Below are 22085 nucleotides of genomic sequence, written 5' to 3' on the forward strand. Positions count from 1 at the left end.
AAGCTTCACAACATAAACAAACTGCCAGGAGTAAAACGCAGTTAGCTAATGTAACATCACACTCACACACAGAGAAGAAATTCAGGTCACTTGCTATGTTTCAGATTCTTAAAACATTCTAATGATCAACCATCAGTAAAATTACTGTATTATGACTTATCAAATAAACGATTACACACAAACTTATAATGAAGTTCTAATTTCTTTGAACAGCAGGCAACAGTACAGACTAACTCATTTCCACAAGAAATAAGTAGGAATTGGTTGTTCTTATGAGTGTGAAAATCGTAACATACCTGTACAGGGATGGCATGATTCAACAATTTCATAGTCTTCTTTTAACCAGCAATCATTTGTAGAATTTCTTGTAACAGGATTTGAATGGTTTGCACCTGAGCTCGATGTAAGATGGCTTTCTATTATTAGTACAAACAAAGTCAGCCTGAAACAAATCCTTCAGTGATCAAAATGTTCTCTGAAACTGATGGTGAAACAGTATTTCTAATTAAAAACTTTCGTTCTGGTTGATGACAAGAATCACAACGAAGTCCACCATATAAACACCAATCCATGGAGCAGTAAATGAAATGTCTACAGTGATCACCATGTTTTTCTGCAAATTAGCAACTTTCATGAAGCAATGTTCACGCTGTTCTGTATCTGACAGAAGGAAATAATTGAAAAATAAATTTTGAAAATTTTGTAAACAATGGTTTATAAGTACTTTAATTGGAAGTATTGCCTCCCAAAGCCAATGAAACTATCGAATGTTAGTTTACTTTCATATTTGTATTCATTAATGCCATATACCATTTTTTATCTAAAGCTATGACTGCTATGTTTCACCTACAGGTTCAAATAGTCTCGGACATCATCTATGGGATTAAGACTGGATGAGATAGCAGACCAGTCAAGGTGCAAATGGTGCCTGAGTGTTCTCAAACCAGAAAGGTGTGCATGCAACCTCGTGATGATGTCCGTTGCATTGTAAAATAGAAGTGTCAACTGCATATTCATCATGAAGATGTAGAAAACGGGCAACACTTGTTGAAATAAATACCCTGTCTCACGTTCATGGTAACATGAATGAGAGGGCCCCAAATCATGGTACAAAAAACACTCCAAAAACAGCACAAAATCACACTCCCAAAACAGCACAAAATCACTTTCAGCCTGAACTACACCCACCATGCACTGTGGTGCTTCACTGGGCTACTGATGCATTCTATGCCTAGCATCATTTGAAAAGAGGCAAAATTATGTCTCATCTGAGTACATTACAAGCCTCCAGTCAGTTACAGTCCCAATGTCTGCGTCATTTGGTCCACTGCCCCCCCCCCACACACACACACACACACACACACACACACACACACACACACACACACACACACACACACAGAGAGAGAGAGAGAGAGAGAGAGAGAGAGAGAGAGAGAGAGTCAACAAGCATTTGACGAAAGCAGCAATCCAGAATGGGGGAGGGATAACAGGATACAGGTGGGGAGAGAGAAGAGCACACTCTGGAGCAGAGTGTGCAGGACAAAGCTGCCAGATGCAGCATCAAGAAGCTTTGAGAGGTGAGGACGGGGAGGGGGAGGCAGAAATGGAGAGGAGCAGAGAGGGGAAAAAACTGGTGGGTGTGTTGCCAGAAACACACAGACAATGAAGGTGAAGGGATGTGAATTGGGAGGAGGTGATAGGAGAGGGGGTGCAGAAACTGTTGGGTGGAGGGTGTGGAGACCTGGTGTAAGGTGGTAGGATTGAGGCTGTGTGGGGATATGGCATGGGAAATCTGTCTGTGGACTAGATCTGGAGAATACTGCCTGCCTATGAAGGCTTTTGTGAGACCTTTAGCATACTTGGCAAGGGGGTTCTTGTCCTTGTAGACACATCGGCTCCTGGTGGAAAGTCTGTATGGGTGGGATTTTCCGGTGTGGAAGGGATGGTAGCTGTCAAAATGCAGGTGCCACTGCTGGTTGTCAGTTTAATGTTGACAGAGGTATGCATGGAGCCATCAGAGAGGAAGAGGCCAACATCTAGGAAGGTAGCACGCTGTGTCGAGCAAGACGAGGTGAAGAGGCTGAGGGAAAAGGTGTTAAGGCTCAGACAGAATTAGGGTTGGGTGTCTTTGCCCCGAGTCCAGATCATGAAAACAGCATCAATGAATTTGAGCCACACCAGAGGCACCAGCATGGCACCTTCCTAGCCTCCAAAAACCCCAAAACCCTGGTCTTGTTCAGGTTCATTGATGATACCAACATGATTTAAATTCAGGATCAAGGCGCCCTATCTTATTCTTTCACAATCTCGACACCTTCCCTCCCATCCATTTCACCTGGTTCTCCTTAACCCAGTGTACTATCTTCCTTGACGTTGACCGCCTCCTCTGTTATGGTTCCATCCACATCTCCGTCCACTTTAAACCGCCCAACAAGCAACAGTACCTGCATTTCGACAGCTGCCTTCCCTTCCAAACCAAAATAAACCCTCCCATACATCCTGGTCACCCAGGGACAGAATATATACAGTGACAAGAACTCTCTTTCCCAGATACTGAAGATCTCACAAAGGTCTTCACAGGCAGGCAGTATCCCTCTGACCTAGTCCACAAACAGACTTACTGTGCCCTAATCCCAAACACCTCCAATTCTCCCACCACCCACGAGAACAGGAACAGAGGAGCACCCCCTTAGTTACCCAATATCACCCCAGACTGGAACAACTGAACGACATCCTTCGTCAGACCTTTTATTATTTACCTTCACACCCTGAAATGAGGGATATCCTGATCAACATCTTTCCCATACTTTCTAAAGTGGTGTTCCATTGCCCACCCAACCTCCACAACACCCTAGTCCATCCCTATGCCATTCCCAGTCTTAGCCCTTGCCAGAGGGATCATATCCATATGGAAGACCAAGGTGCATGACCTGACCAGTCCAACCACCCACCAGTTTCTATTCCTGTCCAGTCATAGGCTTATCCTACTCCATTATAGGCCAGGCCAACTACAAAAGCAGCCATCATAATGTGTAGGCCATGCCGGCTGTTAATGAAACATCATTAGTTAAAACTTCAGGGCTGAGAGACCATAGCCAATCTGTAAAACTACTGCTTCTTGACGTTTCGTTGCCAACTGCGGGGAACATCTTCCGAGGTGAGTCAATGACTGGCTGTCAGGCTATGGAGGACCCGTTTATATTGAGCACAATGAGGGCACCACCATATGTCACATGGGGCCAACTGCTAGTCTGTCTCTGACTAACGTCATTATTCTCAATTGTCACATCGGTGCAAAGTCGACCACCATATCTTGTCTAAGCCTTCCTCTTTCGTATTAATTTTATTGTAGAGTTTCTGAATCTCTATAGCTTCCCTATACATACATGCACAATAATGCAATGTCCTGGCTACCACGCTCGTCTCACTAAATTTTATTTCATGATCACCATCTTTAAAAACATGTTCCACTACAGCTGATTTGTCAGTATGTCCTACTTGACAGCTCCTTTTGTGTTCGGTCAAGTGTGGTTGGTTGGTTTGGGGTATAAAGGGACCCAACTACAGGGTCATCAGTCCCTTTTCCCTAAAGCAAGCAAGACTCAAGGTACAAAAACACCCAAAGTACGTTTGAGAAAGTGAAAAGAGGGGAAAGAAATGAGGAACCACACCTAAAAAGAAAATGAATGGAACAAACAAAAAATGGGGAAAACATACACCACAAGGAAAAGTAAACGAAGGTATTAAAACCAGAGAGCAGATGGTCTGGGCTGGCTGATCACAATAATAAAAGAGGATGAGCCAGCCACTTTGCAACACATTAAAATGTCCACCCCAAAAAGACAAGGTGAGATGAACACATGTGGGGAAAAGACGACCATCAAGACAAATGCAAAGAAAGTGTGACAGAGTTAAAATGGAGGGAGGGTGGCAGCCTCTGAGAGAATGCTAAATGCCCACTGTTAGATGGTACGATTAAAACCACCCGCACAAATAAAACATAAAACTAAATCTGCTGTTGAGGCATTGTCGTCCAACATCGAAGGCAGGGTGCTGGGAAGGTTAAAAGCCCACCGCAGAGAGGCTAAAAGTGGCCAGTCCAGCAAGATGTGGACGACAGTCATATGTGAGCCAAAGTGACATCGAGGCGGGCGATGGAGGGGGTAGCCATGTGTTAGCCACACATGGTCAATGAAGAGCCGGCAGAGAACCATAGAGTTCCTGCAAGAGGCCCACATGGAGGTCTTCCACACATTCGTAGTCTACTTAATGGCACACAGTGTGTTGTGCATACTGAGATTATGTCATTCCATCTTCCAAAGCTGAAAAACCTTGCGGTGTAATAATAATCTCTAGAATCAGTTTGCGTGTACCCTGTTTGTCAAGCCTGTCGGCAAGTTCATTTCCTGGGATTCCAATGTAGCCTGTGGTCCACACAAACACCACGGAACGAGTGGACCATTCCAGAGCATAGATGCACTCCTGGATGGTTGCTACCAAAAGATGGCAGGGGTAGCAGTGGTTGAGAGCTTGTATGCTGCTCAAGGAGTCAGTACAGAGAAGAAACAACTCGACAGGGCATGAGCAGATGCGCTAAAGAGCATGAGAAATGGCCGCCAGCTCTGCAGTGAAAACACTGCAGCCATCTGGCAATGAGCACTGTTCAATATGTCCTCCATGAACATATGCGAAGCCAATGTGACCACCAGTCATCGAGCTGTCAGTGTAAACCACTTCATGGTCCTGGTACATATCAAGAATCGAGAGGACGTGACAGCGGAGAGCCGCGGGTTTAACTGAGTCCTTAGGACCATGTGAAAGGTCCGGACAAAGCTTCGGCCTAGGCGTGCACCATGGAGGTGCATGTGAATGGACCTCGAATGCAAGTGGTAAAGGCAAGGACACCACTTCAGACAGAAGAGATTGGACACAAATCTCAATTGTAAGCCCTGACCTGGGCCTCCGATGCGGGAGATGAATCGCTGTGGATGGGAAAAGGAGATGGTAATTCAAGTGCTCAGAAGAACTACGAATGTGTGCAGCGTAACTGGCGAGCAGTTATGCACGCCAAACCTTCAATGGAGGAACTCCGGTCTCCACCAGGATGCTGGTCACTGTGCTCATCCTAAAAGCTCCCGCTGCCAGTCAAACGCTACAGTGGTGCACTGGGTTGAGTAAATGCAACCCTGAGGGCACTGCCGAACCATAAACCAGACTCCTGTAGTCAAGGTGGGGTTTAACAAGGGCTCTGTAGAGTTGCTGCAGTGTAGAACAATCTGCACCCCAGTTGGTGTTCTTCAGGCAGAGGAGGGCAACGAGGTGCTGCCAGCACTTCCACTTCAGCTGACAAGCATGAGGAAACCAGTCCTAAGAATTGATGTGCTCACTACAGTGAGTGGATCGTCATTAAGGTAAAGTTCTGGTTCTGGATGAACGGTACGACGCCGACAGAAGAGCATGACACACAACTTCACGGCTGAAAACTGGAAGCCATGCGCTAGAGCCCATGACTGCGCCTTGTGGATGCCCTGTAGGTGCTGCTCAAACAGCTGCTGCTAGATTGTTAATAACCACTAAAAATAGAGATACACTCAATACAGAGTCTTGTGGCGACCCATTCTCCTGGATATGGGGGGGGGGGAACTATGGGAGGCACCAACTTGGACTCGGAAAGTACGGAGAGATAGGAAATTTTGGGTAAAAATCGGGAGCAGGCCCCAAAGACCCCACTCATAGAATGTGGCAAGATATCTACATCTACATACATACTCCGCAATCCACCATACGGTGCGTGGCGGAGGGTACCTCATACCACAAGTAGCATCTTCTGTCCCTGTCCACTCCCAAACAGAATGAGGGAAAAATGACTGCCTATATGCCTCTGTACGAGCCCTAATCTCTCTTATCTTATCTTTGTGGTCTTTCGCGAAATGTAAGTTGGCGGCAGTAAAATTGTACTGCAGTCAGCCTCAAATGCTGGTTCTCTAAATTTCCTCAGTAGCGATTCCACGAAAAGAACACCTCCATTCCTCTAGAGACTCCCACCCGAGTTCCTGAAGCATTTCCGTAACACTCATGTGATAATCAAACCTACCAGTACCAAATCTAGCAGCCCGTCTCTGAATTGCTTCTATGTCCTCCCACAATCCGACCTGATTGGGATCCCAAACGCTCGAGCAGTACTAAAGAATAGGTCGTATTAGTGTTTTATAAGCAGTCTCCTTTACAGATGAACCACATCTTCCCAAAATTCTACCAATGAACTGAAGACGACTATCCGCCTATGATGTCACCAGGTCGTGTCATAAGCTTTTCGTGAAACAAAAAAGCCAGCAACCAGGTGTTGACATCTGGAAAAGGCTGTTGGATGGCAGACTCGAGGGAAACCAGATTATCAGTGATAGAACGACCCTGGCAGAAACCGCCCTGGCATGGAGCCAGTAGGCCATGTGACTCCAGGACCCAACACAACCATCAACTTTTGATACGTTCTAACACCTTACAAAGAATGTTGGTGAGGCTGATGGGCCAATAGCTATCCATATCAAGCAGTTTTTTTCCACATCAAGCGGGTTTTTACCGGGTTAAGCACTGGAATGATGGTGCTCTCCTGCCATTGCGATGGAGAAAAGCCATCGCACCAGATCCAGTTGAAGATGACGAGGAGACGTCGCTTGTAGTCGGACAAAAGACGTTTGATCATCTGACTGTGGATCCGATCTGGCCCAGGAGCTGTGTCAGGACAATGTGGAAGAACACTGAGGAGCTCCCGCTCTGTAAACGGAGCATTATAGGGTTCACTGTGATGTTCAGTGAACGAGAGCGCTTTCCTTTCCATCTGTCATTTGAGGGTGTGAAATGCTGGGGGATAATTCTCCGATGCGGAGACTCGAGCACAGTGCTCAGCATTTGCGTTTGCATTGGTAGATAACACACCATTGATGTTTATGCCAGTAACACCTGTCAGGATCTGGTACCCACAAACACGTCTGATCTTCGTCCAGATTTGGCAAGGTGACGTATGGTACCCAATGGTCGAGACATACCTCTCACAACACTCCTGTTTCACTCTTTTTATAAGCTGGCGAACGCAGGCACAGAGCCATTTAAAAGCTATTAGGTGCTCTAGGGAAGGGTGCCCCTTATGTCACCGTAGAGCTTGCTGACACTATTTAATGGCCTCCGTGATTTCCGGTGACACCAAGGTACTGACTTTCGCTGGGGGCACCCTAAAGAGCAAGAGATCGTGTTTTCCGCCGCAGAAATGATCGCTAAAGTGACCTGCTCAACTATCACGTTGGTGGTACCATGCGGGGGAGATTCAACAGCGACAGCAGAGGTGAAAGCTTCCCAGTCTGCATTGTTCAAAGCCCTCTTAGTACACGTTTGGGGAAATGACGCTGGGGGAGTGACAGGAAGATGGGAAATGGTCACTACCACACAAGCCATTGTGGGCTCTCCAGTGGACAGATGGGAGAAGTCCTACACTGCAAAGTGATAAGTCAATGGCTGAGTAAGTGCCATGAGCCACACTGAAATGTGTGGGAGCCTCAGTATTTAAGAGGAGAGGTAGAGTTGAGATAGGAAAGTTTCGACATCTCTACCTCGGCTAGCAAGCACAGTGCCACTCCACAAGGGTTTATGAGCATCAAAAAAAATCTCCCAAAAGTAGGAAAGGTTTAGAGAGTTGATGAATCAGTGCAGCCAATGCGTTCAGGGGTACTGCACCAGCTGGAGGAAGATGTATGTTGCACACAGTTGTTTCCTGTGTCGTCCTTATCCTGACAGCCGCAGCTTCAAGAGCTGTTTGAAGGGGCATAGGTTCACTCCATACTGAGTTCAGGACATAGATACAAACTCCCCCTGACACTCTGTTATAGTCGCTAAGGTTCTTGTAATATCCCCTATAGCCGCAGAGGGCAGAGGTCTGCATTGCTGGGAACCAGGTTTCCTGGAGGTCAATGCAGAAAGCAGGTGTAAAACTTAACAGTTGCCGTAGCTCAGCCAGGTGGTGGAAAAAACCGCAGCAATTCCACTGGAGAATGACATTATTGTGAGGCTGGGAAGGCATGAAGTGCGCAAGGAGGCAGGTAACGCCTCAGGGTCACCTGCTGCCACCGATTGAGTATTTGTATCCATTCCTATTGTGGATGAGGCATCACTGAGAACCAGGTCCTCAGGGGACGCTAAGATCTCCACCTCATCTGCAGGTACAGAACTGGTATGGAGTGATGGTGTTGGGGCCACCAGAGGGTCTCTTTTCTTAGCAAACTTCTTTGTTTGGTTGCCCTCTCGCTTCTCTTTAGGGGCTTGCTGGGAGGACTCCTCTGAAGTAGCTTCAGGCACAGAGGAAGCCCGTGAAGCTCTTCGTCTAGCAGCTTTTGGCTCCTTCAGCCACTGGCGAGTGTCCGCCGTGGCGCCTCGGAGAGAGGGACCCCTTCTGCATGAGAGGCTGTTGCTTCTCCAGCTCCCTGCATTTGGAGGGGGGGGGGGGGTGCTTGCTCCAGAAGCACGTACTTTGGTATCACGGAAGATTTTCCCCCTACCACCAAGGGAGCAGATGTATTCGGGAGGCCCGAAGGGCACAATGTTCGTGGCATAGTGTGTGGTGTGACTGGTGCTTGAGACAGCAATGGTAATGTAGTTGCAGCCTATGTGGATGTAAACAGAATGGGGTGTAACTGTTCAAATTTAGGTTTAACCTCTTGGTAAGTCAACTGGTCGAGGGTCTTGTACTCCATGATTTTCCACCCCTTTTTGAGTACTGTGCAGTCTGGCCAGCAGCAGGAATGCTGCTCTCCGCAGTTGATACAAATGGGAGGAGGCACACATGGAGTATCTGGATGCAGTGGATGTCCGCAGTCTCGACATGTGGCTCTGGAAGTGCAGCGGGAAGACGTGCCAGAACTTCCAGCACTCAAAGCACCGCACATGGGGAGGGACATATGGTTTCACATCACAGCGGTAAACCATCACCTTGACCTTTTCAGGCAATGAATCACCCTCAAAGGCCAAGATGAAGGCACCGGTAGCAACCCTGTTGTCTTTGGGTCCCCTGTTAACGCGCCAGTTGAAATGAACACCCCGTTGTTCTAGGTTGACGCGGAGCTCGTCGCCAGACTGCAAGAGGAGGTCGCGATGGAAAATAATCCCCTGGACCATGATGAGGCTTTTATGGGAAGTGATGGAAACAGGAATATCACCCAGCTTGTCACAAGCGAGTAATGCTTGGGATTGGGCTGGGGATTCTGTCTGAATCAAGACTGCACCACTTCTCATCTTTGACAGTGCTGTCACTTCTCCAAACTTATCTTCAAGATGTTCAACAAAAAAACTGAGGCTTCATAGGTAGAAAGAAGTCCCCGTCCATTCTACTACAGCATTACTCATTAACAGCTCAGGAATCAGCAGTGCGATCCCTGTGTTGTCAGGGGGGGGGGGGGGGGGGGCTACCACCAAATGGGTACATGGTGGCCCCACCACAACAGACTGGCTACCGTGCTGGATATTGGATGCAGAGAAATCCAATATTGTCTTGGGTGTGAAAGAGGACAGGAGACGACGGAAGAAGATAACATACTCCGGAAAGTGTCCTCACCCAGATAGTTGAATTGCAGGTGGAGATGAAAAGCCATGACAAGAGGTTCAAGAGACTGAATCTAGGGGCTCTATGGATAACTAATGCACCACGTAAGGCGTCCTTCCCCATATGGCCTGCACTTCTGTAGAATTTGGAAAGTGGTGGGTCAAACCATAAAATGGGCCAAAGATTGTGAGACTCCTTTTAGTCGCCTCTTACAATGGGCAGTGATATCTCGGGCCGATTCTAACCTCCAGACCTGCAGGGGGCAGGGGTTAAGTGTGTATTGACACTTCTTTTCATTGTTCCTTTATAAACCTTCCCACAGCTATAAAGAATTTTATACACCCCAGGAGTTGCTAAGGGGTGACGTGTGTCTTTCGCTGATCTAAAAGTCACTGATCTTCTTGGTGGGTCTAAATATTGTTTCAACTTGAAACTTGGCTGTAACTTTCCCAATATGGTCCACAATATTGCAAATAAATGGAAGAAAAACTTTTCCAGCTGACAATTGTTGTTACTGAATGTTGTCAGACACTTTCCTTCTGGGATGAAGTGCTCGATCTATCTCGTTTTCAGTGAATCCATTTTTCTTAAAAGCCATCCGCAAATGATTTACTTCATCTTGTAAATAAACTGGCTCACAGATCTTATTAGCTCTGTCCACCAATGTTTTAATGACACCTCTCTTCTGCTTGGGATGATGGTTCGAATCGTTATGGTCGTAATGGTTGGTGTGTGTGTCTTTTCTATAGACTTTTCTTAGGGCATAAAGACTCCCGTCTGCCCGTCTAATTCACAATATTACGGACCGTATTGGGAAAGTTCTGGCCAAATTTCAAGTTGAAACAATCAAGAAGATTAGTGAGTGTTTAAGATTGGCGGAAGATGCACAACACCCCTTAGCAACTCATGGGAGTGTATAAAATTCCATGTAGCTGTTGGAAGGTTTATATTCGAACAATAAAAAGAAGTGTCAACATCCACTTAACGGAACACAAAAGGAACTGTCAAAGGGGACATACCGACAAATCAGTTGTAGCGGAACATGTTTTTAAAGACTGTGATCATGAAATAAAATTTAGTGAGATAAGTGTGGTAGCCACGACGTCGCATTATTATGCACGCATGTATAGTGAAGCTATAGAGATTCAGAAACACCACAATAATTTTAATAGAAAAGAGGAAGGCTTAAAGTTAGACAAAATATGGTGGTCGACTTTGCACCAACGATGTGACAATCGATTACCTTCAATTGAGAATAAAGACATTAGACAGAGAGAGACTTACAGTCAGCCCCACGTGACGTATGACGGTTACCTCAATGTGCTCTATATAAACGGGACCTCCGCGGCCTGGCAGCCAGTCGTTGACTCACCTCGGAAGATGTTGCCCGCAGTTGACAACTAAACGTCAGGAAGATGAAGTTTTACAGACCGACCATGGCCTCCCAGCCCAGAAGTTTTAACTAATGTAAAGCAGCCATGTTATGTACTGTCTCTGCTGCAACCATTGTACAGCTTTTTATATTGCTAGGACTACGAACCAGCTGCCCCTGAGTAGGAATGGCCTCTGCCAAATGGGGGCCAAAAGCAGCAAAGTGGACACCCTTCGGCATATCATGCAGCTGAACTTCAATGCCTGACTTCAATGAGTGCTCCACAACCTGAACATTTTCTGCTACCGAAACTATCCCAGCCTCAACCTACAATAACCCAAGTTCTCCACACCTTCCACCTAATAGTATCTGGCCCCTCTTTCCTATCACCTCCCCCCATTGTGTACCGCTCTCTAACAATGTACCCACCAGCCCTTTCTCCTCTCTGCTATTCTCCTTTCCTGCTCCTCGCCCCCTCCCCTACAGCATCCTGACACTGTAATTGGCAACCTTGTCCTGCCGCCGTCTAGTCCCTGCATGCTCTGCCAGAGAGCACACTTATCCCCCCCACTTGTACTCTGTTACCGCCCCTCCCCTTCCCCGCCCCATTACACACAACAGTTGCAGTCTGGTCAGAGTGGATGGAGGTATCGGTCATGTGCCCGTAAGGTGCGCCTGCTTGTGTGAATGTGTGTGTGCGTATGTTTTCTTTCCTTTCTGAAGAAGATTTTGATCGAAAGATCAGTGTGTAACAGTGTATTCATTAAGCCTGTCTGCATCTAAGTGTGTAATCTTTAATGTGAGTAGCAGTCTATCCTTTCCATAATTGCTGAAATTACACATCATATCAGCTCCAAAACTTGGAATAAACAAACAGAGGAAGGAATTAATGCTGGAAGCAGCCATAGCCACTCTAAAACACACTAAAATTTCCAGTTTCAAAGTTTAGGCTGGAGCCAAGACACTACACAAAATTTTAAAGGTTTTCCACGCTCCTTTTGACGTCAGCTACAACAGAGGTCAGATTCCTACCCAATTCGCTTCAGACCTCTCATCGCAATGTAAAATTCACTCACTGAAAATGTCAGATATAGTGAATTGTACGTCATACACGTCACAGATGGAGGTTCTCTTGCATGAGTATGAAGCCAGATGTTATGAGACAGTGCCCTACTCAGAGGCACATCAGTGTTACTTCATCTTGCCACAATAACTGGTGTGACGTACACCACAACTGGCTGTTGAATTCACTGTCTGCAGCTTATAGTCTCTCACAGCAAGCCTCTCCTTCCCCCACAGTTGTATGACTGTCTCAACAACAAAATGAAAGCATGCCAGGGAAGCAGCATATTCTGTCACCTCACGGATTCAGCAGGTCTCCTTGACTGTTTGCACGTTTCCCTTGTTTGCCACATTCTGTGATACTCAGCAGAATGATACGTATTTTTCTTGTAGTTCAGGGACGAAAAAGGATATCAACAATATTTTGCATCAATTTCTCTACTATGTACATTTGCTTCAATGCCAACAGAGCATAAAGGAATATCAACAAATGGACTTTTTGCTGTGAAGACCCTGTATCTGCTCCAGTGTCTTCAGGACTGCATAGAGGTCTGCAGTAATGACGACATATTCATTAGAAAGGTGAATCCAGAAGATTTAATTAGGAAACATGACTGAACAGTCAAGGAATCCCCTTGCTTACAGCCATCTGTGTAACTATTTTAAAACCACACTGACTATCTAAAATATTATAAAAAAAGATTTAAAAGTTAATCTGAAGTGTCACCTTTATTAATTTTTTTATAACATAAATCGAAAATAATTTTAGAATCTGCCACACCTATCTCCAAAAGGCAATTCCTCGTGCAATCTCACAGGGCCTCGTTCCCACATGGTCTTGTTGCTTGATGTCAGTTATTAAAGAGTCTTTCCATTTGTAAGTGAGCAACGGCACAGTATGCAAGCACCTGCAGTGTGGTAAGTTCTCTTATAAGCCTGTTCACTATGAGGAGCTGCCACGTAATGTTAAGTGGTGGCTCCTCAGCCTCAGCCCAGAGGCTTGTTATGATGATTGGTAGGTTGGATTGAGGCAGGCGACCAAACTACGCAGTCATCAGTCCCCCCAACCTTGGAATAACTAAAACCGATAAAACCTCACACTATAAGAGGTAACTACAATGGCCATAAAATTACAAACTATTGACAGAGGAGGGAAAGAAAGTGACTAATGACAGGTGCACGAAGGAAGAAGCACAGGTGAACAAGATAGACACTCAAGATAAAACAGACCCCATAAGGAAAGGAGTGGGAAGGCAGAGGGCGGAGGTAAACCACCAAGCCAGTCCAATCGGAGGGGAAGGGGGGAGCGAGACAGAGGCTTGGTATGAGGCTAGTTGTAATGGCCTTAATGGTCATCCTATTCCCTCAGGGTGTGCCACATCCAACATTTATAAATACCAGGTAATCAAAAAGTCAGTATAAATTTGAAAACTGAATAAATCACAGAATAATGTAGATAGAGAGGTACAAATTGACACACATGCTTGGAAGGACATGGGGTTTTATTAGAACCAAAAAAATACAAAAGTTCAAAAAATGTCCGACAGATGGCGCTTCATCTGACCAGAATAGCAATAATTAGCATAGCAAAGTAAGACAAAGCTGTAGTCGAGGAATAATGTTGTGAACAGCACTGTAAAGTATGTCCGGAGTTATGGTGAGGCATTGGCGTCAGAAGCTCCCTTTCAGCATCCCTAGAGATGTTGGTCGATCACGATACACTTGTGACTTCAGGTAACCCCAAAGCCAATAATCGCGCGGACTGAGGTCTGGGGATCTGGGAGGCCAAACATGATGAAAGTGGCAGCTGAGCACACGACCATCACCAAACGACGCACGCAAGAGATCTTTCACGCGTCTAGCAATAATTCCTTTTTTTGTTCTAATAAAACCCCGTGGCATTCCAAGCATGTGTGTCAATTTTTACCTTTCTATCTACAGTATTCCATGATTTACTAAGTTTTCAAATTTATACTGACTTTTTGATCACCCGGTACATTGTTAGCCCCTTAATCAAACTGAGATCACATTAAGTCTCTATAAAACTGGAACAGACAAGTTTGGTCTACTTCCCATTAAGTATGGCTAGTAGATTTTAAAATATTTAGTGTTTTAGAACTTGTGCCTTTATGTCCTTAAGGTGTAGCACCCGCCACACTTAAAATAGAGTATGAAGCCCAGAAACCTTGTTGTTTTCTTAAAATTAAGACCGGTGTCATATGTACTCAATTTAGAAAAGTTAAAAACAGAACATTAGCATTTAAAAAAGACAAAAACAGGCTTCTCAACTGAGAAATTAAAACCTATCTCCTTCATCGATATCTCCAACATTAAAATAGTCAGCTGAAATTGAATGGTTATCTTTGCAAGGCTGGAATAGGAACACAAGATGGAGAAGTCATGCATAAACACTGGACAGGACTTTCTGCTGCGATGTTATACTGCTGATTACTGTGGCAAAAATAGTCACACTTACAACAATACCTTGAGGACACAAAATGGCGGAAGAGGGCATCACTGACTAGATAAAAAGTGGTGAGATGAAGTACCATATAAAGACTGGAAGACATCCCTGGAAGCCCCGTTCATGGAGCTGTCCCAGGATAGTGGCACATATACTACAAGAAGGGACATACTAACAAAGACAGAGTGATACCAGACTGTCTGAATTCTAAGAAGATCCAGATACGGCAGCAGCTGTCCAGACACTCTGTGACCAAAATGGTACTGAAACAGAGGATGACAGACTAAAGGCCGAAATACTAAATGACTTTTTCCAAAGCTGCTTCACAGAGGAAGACTGCATTGTAGTTCCTTCTCTAGATTGTCGCACAGATTGCAAAATGGTAGATATCGAAATAGACGACAGAGGGATAGAGAAACAATTAAAATCACTCAAAAGAGGAAAGGCCGATGGACCTGGTGGGATACCAGTTCGATTTTACACAGAGTATGCGAAGAAACTTGCCCCCCTTCTTGCAGCGGTGTACCGTAGGTCTCTAGAAGAGCCTGGCGTTCCAAACGCTTGGAAAAGGGCACAGGTCATCCCCGTTTTCAAGAAGGGACGTCGAACAGATGTGCAGAACTATAGACCTATATCTCTAACGTCGGTCAGTTGTAGAATTTTGGAACACGTATTATGTTCGAGTATAATGACTTTTCTGGACACTAGAAATCTACTCTGTAGGAATCAGCATGGGTTTCGAAAAAGACAGTCGTGTGAAACCCACCTCGCGCTATTCGTCCACGAGACTCAGAGGGCCATAGATACGGGTTCACAGGTAGATGCCGTGTTTCTTGACTTCCTCAAGGCGTTCGATACAGTTCCTCACAGTCGTTTAATGAACGAAGTAAGAGCATATGGACCATCAAACCAATTGTGTGATTGGATTGAAGAGTTCCTAGATAACAGAACGCAGCATGTCATTCTCAATGGAGAGAAGTCTTCCAAAGTAAGAGTGATTCCAGGTGTGCCGCAGGGGAGTGTCGTAGGACCGTTGCTATTCATGATACACATAAATGACTTTGTGGATAACATCGGAAGTTCACTGAGGCCTTTGCAGATGCTGTAGTATATCGAGAGGTTGTAACAATGGAAAATTGTACTGAAATGCAGGAGGATCTGCAGCGACTTGATGCATCGTGCAGGGAATGGCAACTGAATCTCAATGTAGACAAGTGTAATGTGCTGCGAATACAGAGAAAGATAGATCCCTTATCATTTAGCTACAAAATAGCAGGCCAGCAACTGGGAGCAGTTAATTCCATAAATTATCTGGGAGTACGCATTAGTAGTGATTTAAAATGGAATGATAATATAAAGTTGATTGTTGGTAAAGCAGATGCCAGACTGAGATTCATTGGAAGAATCCTAAGGAAACGCAATCCAAAAACAAAGGAAGTAGGTTACAGTACACTTGTTCGCCCACTGCTTGAATACTGCTCAGCAGTGTGGGATCCGTACCAGATAGGGTTGATTGAAGAGATAGAGAAGATCCAACGGAGAGCAGCGCACTTCGTTACAGGATCATTTAGTAACTGCGAATGCGTTACGGAGATGATAGATAAGCTCCAGTGGAAGACTCTGCAGGAGAGACGCTCAGTAGCTCAGTACGAGCTTTTGTTGAAGTTTCGAGAACATACCTTCACCGAAGAGTCAAGCAGTATATTGCTCCCTCCTACGTATATCTCGTGAAGAGACCATGAGGATAAAATCAGAGAGATTAGAGCCCACACAGAAGCATACCGACAATCCTTCTTTCCACGAACAATACGAGATTGAAATAGAAGGGAGAACCGATAGAGGTACTCAAGGTACCCTCCGTCACACACCGTCAGGTGGCTTGCGGAGTATGGATGTAGATGTAGACCATCTGCTCTGCTCTGAACACCCCCCCCCCTCCCCCCTTGCAGCTGGTGAGGACAACTCTACAAAAAATCTACTCAGGCATGTACGGTCCTTAGTAGATTTTAAAAATGTTATTAAAATGGCTTCTCTCAACAACTTGGAAAGATGTCCTGAAGCCCAAATGAAGTTAAAAAGGACAAGATGGATTTCTTTGCATGCTCTGTGAGGTGGTTGTGGTATACTGTAATCCTACCATGAGCAGACGAAGCATCATGAGGCGTAAATAATGCAGAATGCATCTCCAACATAGAAAAGTGGAAGTTGTATCGTTCATCATTGGCCACCAGCAACCACTCTGTAATGCTGGAAAGCTGGATACTGCCTGCAGTGGGAGTAACTCTGTCAAAATATTCTACCATTATCTGAGTGATGTCTTTTGAGTTTGGAGATTCCCATTCCACATTACAATAGCCAATGGGCACCTCCAGAAATCCTCTTCATGAACTCTCATCTGATTGAACTTCTAGTGGAATGGTTTACATTGGCCAGAAAATGTTGCCATGGTATCTTCCTGTTCTCTATAATAATTTACGAGAATTTCATTCTTGCTACCACCAAAGCTGAGAGGTTTTCTGCAGTTGGCTGGCACTTGAACTCGTTCACAACAACCCACCTCCCCCTGATTGTGGAATGGCTTCCACTGTTCCAACAAGGGACAATTTGCCTCTTAAGCAGGTCCATGGATTGGTATGAATGTTTCAGCAGAATGGTGGATAAATTTGCTAATACAGTACACCCACTGCTGGGCTTTATCACAATGTTCAAACTCAGAATGTTGTCTGTATGGTGCCACTTGTCTTATTCAGCATCTATTGTGGTGGTTTTCTCTCTGGCACTCCACCTGGAAGGTGAATCCAGAGTAGGAAGAGATCTGTTGAGTGCATGTCTTCGCCCACTTCCCATTGAGCAAAGTGTGTGGGAGCTGAAGACCATACTGACAGATCGGTAACTGTGAACAACCCTGTGGCTATGTTCATAAGTATGTGCTCTGCTTCCTGTCCAAGAGATGTGTATGGCAACATTAAGGTATTCTCAATAACTCTACATCTGGGGCACATGACTGGACAGCCGCAAACACACTGTGTGCATTAAAAGTTCCTTATAGGAGGAAGGGTTGAGTAAGCTGTGTAACAAGTTCTCTGCCTATAGCCTCATGCGGAGAAATTCCTGTTTGAAACACTGTCATTCACAAGATGTGATAGTGGTCTCCAGTCCTGTCCATTAGGATCTTTTAACAATCACTGTTCTCACTCTGTGTTACATTGCCGCAGGTGGTACACCAAAGAATCACATACTTTTATTCATAGTGTAGTCATGGGCAGTCCAAATACGATAGCTCCTTTCAGCCATCCTGTCACCTCTCCATGTTGAGCCATCTTAAGACACTGATTTCATATAGCAGACTTGGACATACCACATCCTTTCACTCTGATGACTTACATCAGCAGCTGAGGGTCATATGACTGCTTGATACTAGTTCTATGTCATCTACAGCATTTAAAAGTAACCAGTGTGGCTTTTTAAGAGGGAGACCAATATTACGCCCACTGAGGTTTAGTTTACCCTCGTACCAATTTCATCACCTCTGATCTACTAGGTTTCAAAAAAGCAGGTTTTATATAAATCAAACAACAATAAAAACGGCCTCCAAAACATATGGTGGAATTTAACTGAGACTTACAAAAAGGGGGAAAAATACTGCAACCATAACAATTTTACTGTGTTAATGCCAGGCATCAGTAAACTCTATGTAACTACCTGCTACTTGAAAGTGGTTTACTGACAAACCTCCCATGGTGTCATTTGAAAACATCATGGTTTGTATACTACCCTCCGCATAGTTAAAGTTGGCTCTCAGTTGTCCTCCATATACTGTAGAAAACTCACGAGCTCAGGACAATTTGCACCAAATGTTAATCCCCGGTGAAGTAGTCAGACATGGCTCAGAGGAGGACACTAACAGACCACAAAAGTAACATTTTAAAAAACTGATTATTTATGATCTTCAGTCACTACTTTACAGACTTATAGGTCTATTTATATAGAAACAATCTGCATGTTTCACATTTTTAGCAAGTAGAGTGTAAACCTGGCCAGATTGTGAAGCTGTTTGTGAGAGTGAAGAACAGATTTTTTCCAGAGTTGTGGAAAACTTGGACTTTTCAAGTAAACAGTTTTATATGCATAAATCAAGGACTCCAAAAAGACTCAGCAAATTCTTCGAGACATTGTAGGAACTTCTACTGTCCATTAAATTACACTGATGTACTGAGACTCTTTTCTTATTCACTGCTTGAAATTCTGCCTTTGAGGCCAGTCAGTAGCAGAGTCTTCACGAAAGAGAAGGCATGTAGTACACAACATTAGCTGCTCGGTTGGGTCTGTGTCTGGCATACTTATTGAAATAAACACAGCAACCAAGTAGTCTGATAGTGCTTCTGAAACTGCTAATATAGTAACCTCAACTTCTGCAAATTGTTGTATGCATCAAGCTATCGGTGGGAAATAAAATGATTAAAGCACAAACATCCCTCCTCCAAAAGCTACTCGTCAGAATAGTGAGACACAGCTTCCAGGTGTAAAATGGGAAGCAAAATATTCCAAAATGGTGCAAGATTTCAGGAAATTATTTTGTCCAGACAGTGCAACTGATCATATTGTAAAATACACAAACTACAAACTATGCAGAATGGCAGCAGCATATTCATGTATGTCCGAGACTGCTCACAGACAGACTATGAACAATTATTTGCTTTCTTTGCTGTTTTATACCTCACAACTGAGTGAAAAAGTAAAAAAACATCAATACCAATTAACTATGAGCCTCCGGCGGGGCTACAGTCAATGACCACTACAGTCAATGACCAAATGGAGGTTCTATGCTCTTCTCCAATTTGATGACAAGTGTATCAGGGTACAGAAGAAGGCAACACACAACCTGGCACCAGTTAAAGAAATATATGAGATGTTACAGTGTAGAAGCAGTGACAAAATTAGACAAGATACTGGAAGCATTCTGTGGATGTTGCAAATTCAGACAATATATCCAAATAAGCCATCAACATATGGTAGAAAAGTACATGCACCATGTGATTTTAGAATTTTTATGCCACAAATATGGAAGCAGATGCAGGCAAAAACCCTACTGATCCTTATAAAGTACCCAAGATGCAAGGAATATGGTGTTACAACTAATTCAACCATTGACAATACAGGCTGAAACTCAACAATGGGCAACTATTTTGCAGCTATAACATTCACTAACAAACTGTACACTAATCATCAACTCACAGTACTTAGTAGCTATCCTACAGATGATTTAGAGGATAGTCCCACCACCAGAACTGAGATCAATAAAGGTTTTGCCAGTAAATAACAGCACTTTCACATTTAGAGAGAAACTTTGTAATAATGGCCTCCTTTGCTCATATGTTCCAAAAAAGAACAAGAATGTAATAATGGTATTACCATACATAGTGATGACAGAACAGATACTGACATTGCTGAAGCAAATAAACATAACATGATTACATTTTACAATCTCAAAAATGGAGGCACAGATGCTATCAACCCTTTAAAATTGGGAGCAATACATTTCAACTAATATACAAGATGAACACTAATTACTTAATGCCAAGGAGAAGATTCCTTACAGAACCAAGTATGGTACTTAAAAAAGCACATGTGTCAATGCCTAGAGTATGTAAATAAAACTTACTGTCGGTATCAAAAAACTAACTACAGCATGAATCAAGAGAAAAGCCAAGATATCACTATTGCCCTAAAAGATAAACAGATTCACACAACATCGCTAACATCTTTGTTCCAGAACTATTTATAAAGAACATACAGCAACAAATGTTCTTAGTTGCTATGTGTGTATGCCATAAGAAGTTGGACTTCACTCTGATTAGTAACACAGGAATAAAGTTAACCTTGGCCCCTCTCTTACCATAATTACTTCGAAGCACTCTTGGAAGAGTGGTGTGAATTTAATGATGAACTGTGTATCCCTATTGCATAGTGAAATATCTTTCAAAGTTTAAGAAAGATAAGATAGATATTTGTTCATTTTATGGTTCTAAGTATTTATAATGTGTTGGTAATAATAAACAAGTAATTTACTCAGTAAATGTATATTTCAATGGATCCTGTTGCCAAAAAACTGCAAAGTTACTTTAATTTGTATAAAACTAATATGGGAGCCATCACATCACAACAGATGCGAGTGTTGGGTGGGGCTATGCTTTACGGTAACACTTTCCAAGGAAAGAGAAAACATACAATGAAGACATTATTGACTAATACCTGCAAACATCTGTATATATCACTAGCGTTGAAGACCAATAGCCTAACTGCTGTTATGGGTTACAAGAGAAAATGTGAATGACGCAGAAGGTGTCAAACGTAACCTCTTTTATAAGACTTCTAGAGTAGTTCCTAATACGGAAACTAAGCACATCTACAAAATTAAAAGGTGTAATAAACCATCATTACTGATGGTCAAATAACAACGCAGTTCATTAAGATAGATAAATTTCTCAGAAATACGAACAAAGCACGCGTACATCAAAGCCTAAACAGCAATATTAATTCCACCCGAATAGCTATCATGACGAACTGAAAACGAATGAACGTTTACTTTTCATCCGTTATCTACAATAAAATATGGCTAAAAAGATCCACACGTCTACAGTCATCACAGTTGATTGTTCCATATATTGATGATACAGAATCAGCTACATACGCTCCACATAAACGCAAGGGGCAAAACTGCAATAGACACAATGATGAATACCCTCTTTTAAATGATGAAAGGAGCGAAGTAAGTCCGTACACAGGCAGGAAATTCAGTAAACATTTAGTATCGAAACTCAGATTTCACTACAGATAATGTGGCAGACTCACTGTCATGTATCAGAAGAAAACCCACCCGCCGAGACATGTAACAGCAAAAACCATACGTTTTTTAGTGCAAGATTCGATCATTCTCCTTTCCACACGTACTTCCACCGTAAACACAACACATAAACACACATTGCCAATGAGCAGAAATCACGTCTTTTCTTTTTTCAGTATTGCCAATGCATCCGCAATTGATGATTTGTAGGTCGCTGCTTACTTACAAAACAATACACAGAAAATCGCTATAACAACGCCAGATTATACACAGGTGACTTTGATTATATAGTAAAGGACCGAATTAAAGCCAAAATAATATCAATCTACAAAATGCATAAACACAAGCATTTACAACTGGCGCCAAATATAACGTGCGATAAGCGATTGCACTTTACATACCAAGCCGTGTTCCCACACTTTTAAAAGAGCTTCAGACTTTCATACTTTGTAGCAATGCTTTCGCAGCTGTTCACTAGGATATTAACAGCTACATCAATTGGGGCATTTCTTAGTATCATACAATAATATGCTATAGCTGGCATTATCGAGACTGGATGCAGCATCGTCCAAAGGCGCGTTTACACCGAATTCGAAACACGTTCTGCAACATTGTCCGCGGCTATATAGTACTGATCTGCGGACTACCGATGTTCGCAATATGTTGGTAACACAATAGAGGTGTTACACGGCTGGATCTGCACCATGGTCGGCACAAATCAGAGGAACCTGTTCCTGGCCTGCTACCACTAAAT

General features: G+C 43.8%; 1 protein-coding gene across 1 annotated transcript in view; it reads right to left on the bottom strand.

Annotated features, from left to right (window-relative positions):
* LOC124786745 (glutathione S-transferase C-terminal domain-containing protein homolog) overlaps positions 1-21509 on the bottom strand; it is a 46758-nt gene extending 25249 nt beyond the window's left edge. Inside the window, exons 1-2 of the mRNA XM_047254288.1 lie at positions 21365-21509; positions 297-442 (exon numbers count right to left, since the gene is read on the bottom strand). Of these exons, the coding sequence (XP_047110244.1) occupies positions 297-442; positions 21365-21420 (202 nt within the window). The 5' untranslated portion in view covers positions 21421-21509. The remainder of the gene's footprint in view (positions 1-296; positions 443-21364) is intronic.
* Between the last annotated feature and the right edge of the window lie 576 nt (positions 21510-22085).

The sequence above is a fragment of the Schistocerca piceifrons genome, chromosome 1, assembly GCF_021461385.2.
Source record: "Schistocerca piceifrons isolate TAMUIC-IGC-003096 chromosome 1, iqSchPice1.1, whole genome shotgun sequence".
In the NCBI taxonomy this organism is placed as follows: domain Eukaryota; kingdom Metazoa; phylum Arthropoda; class Insecta; order Orthoptera; family Acrididae; genus Schistocerca; species Schistocerca piceifrons.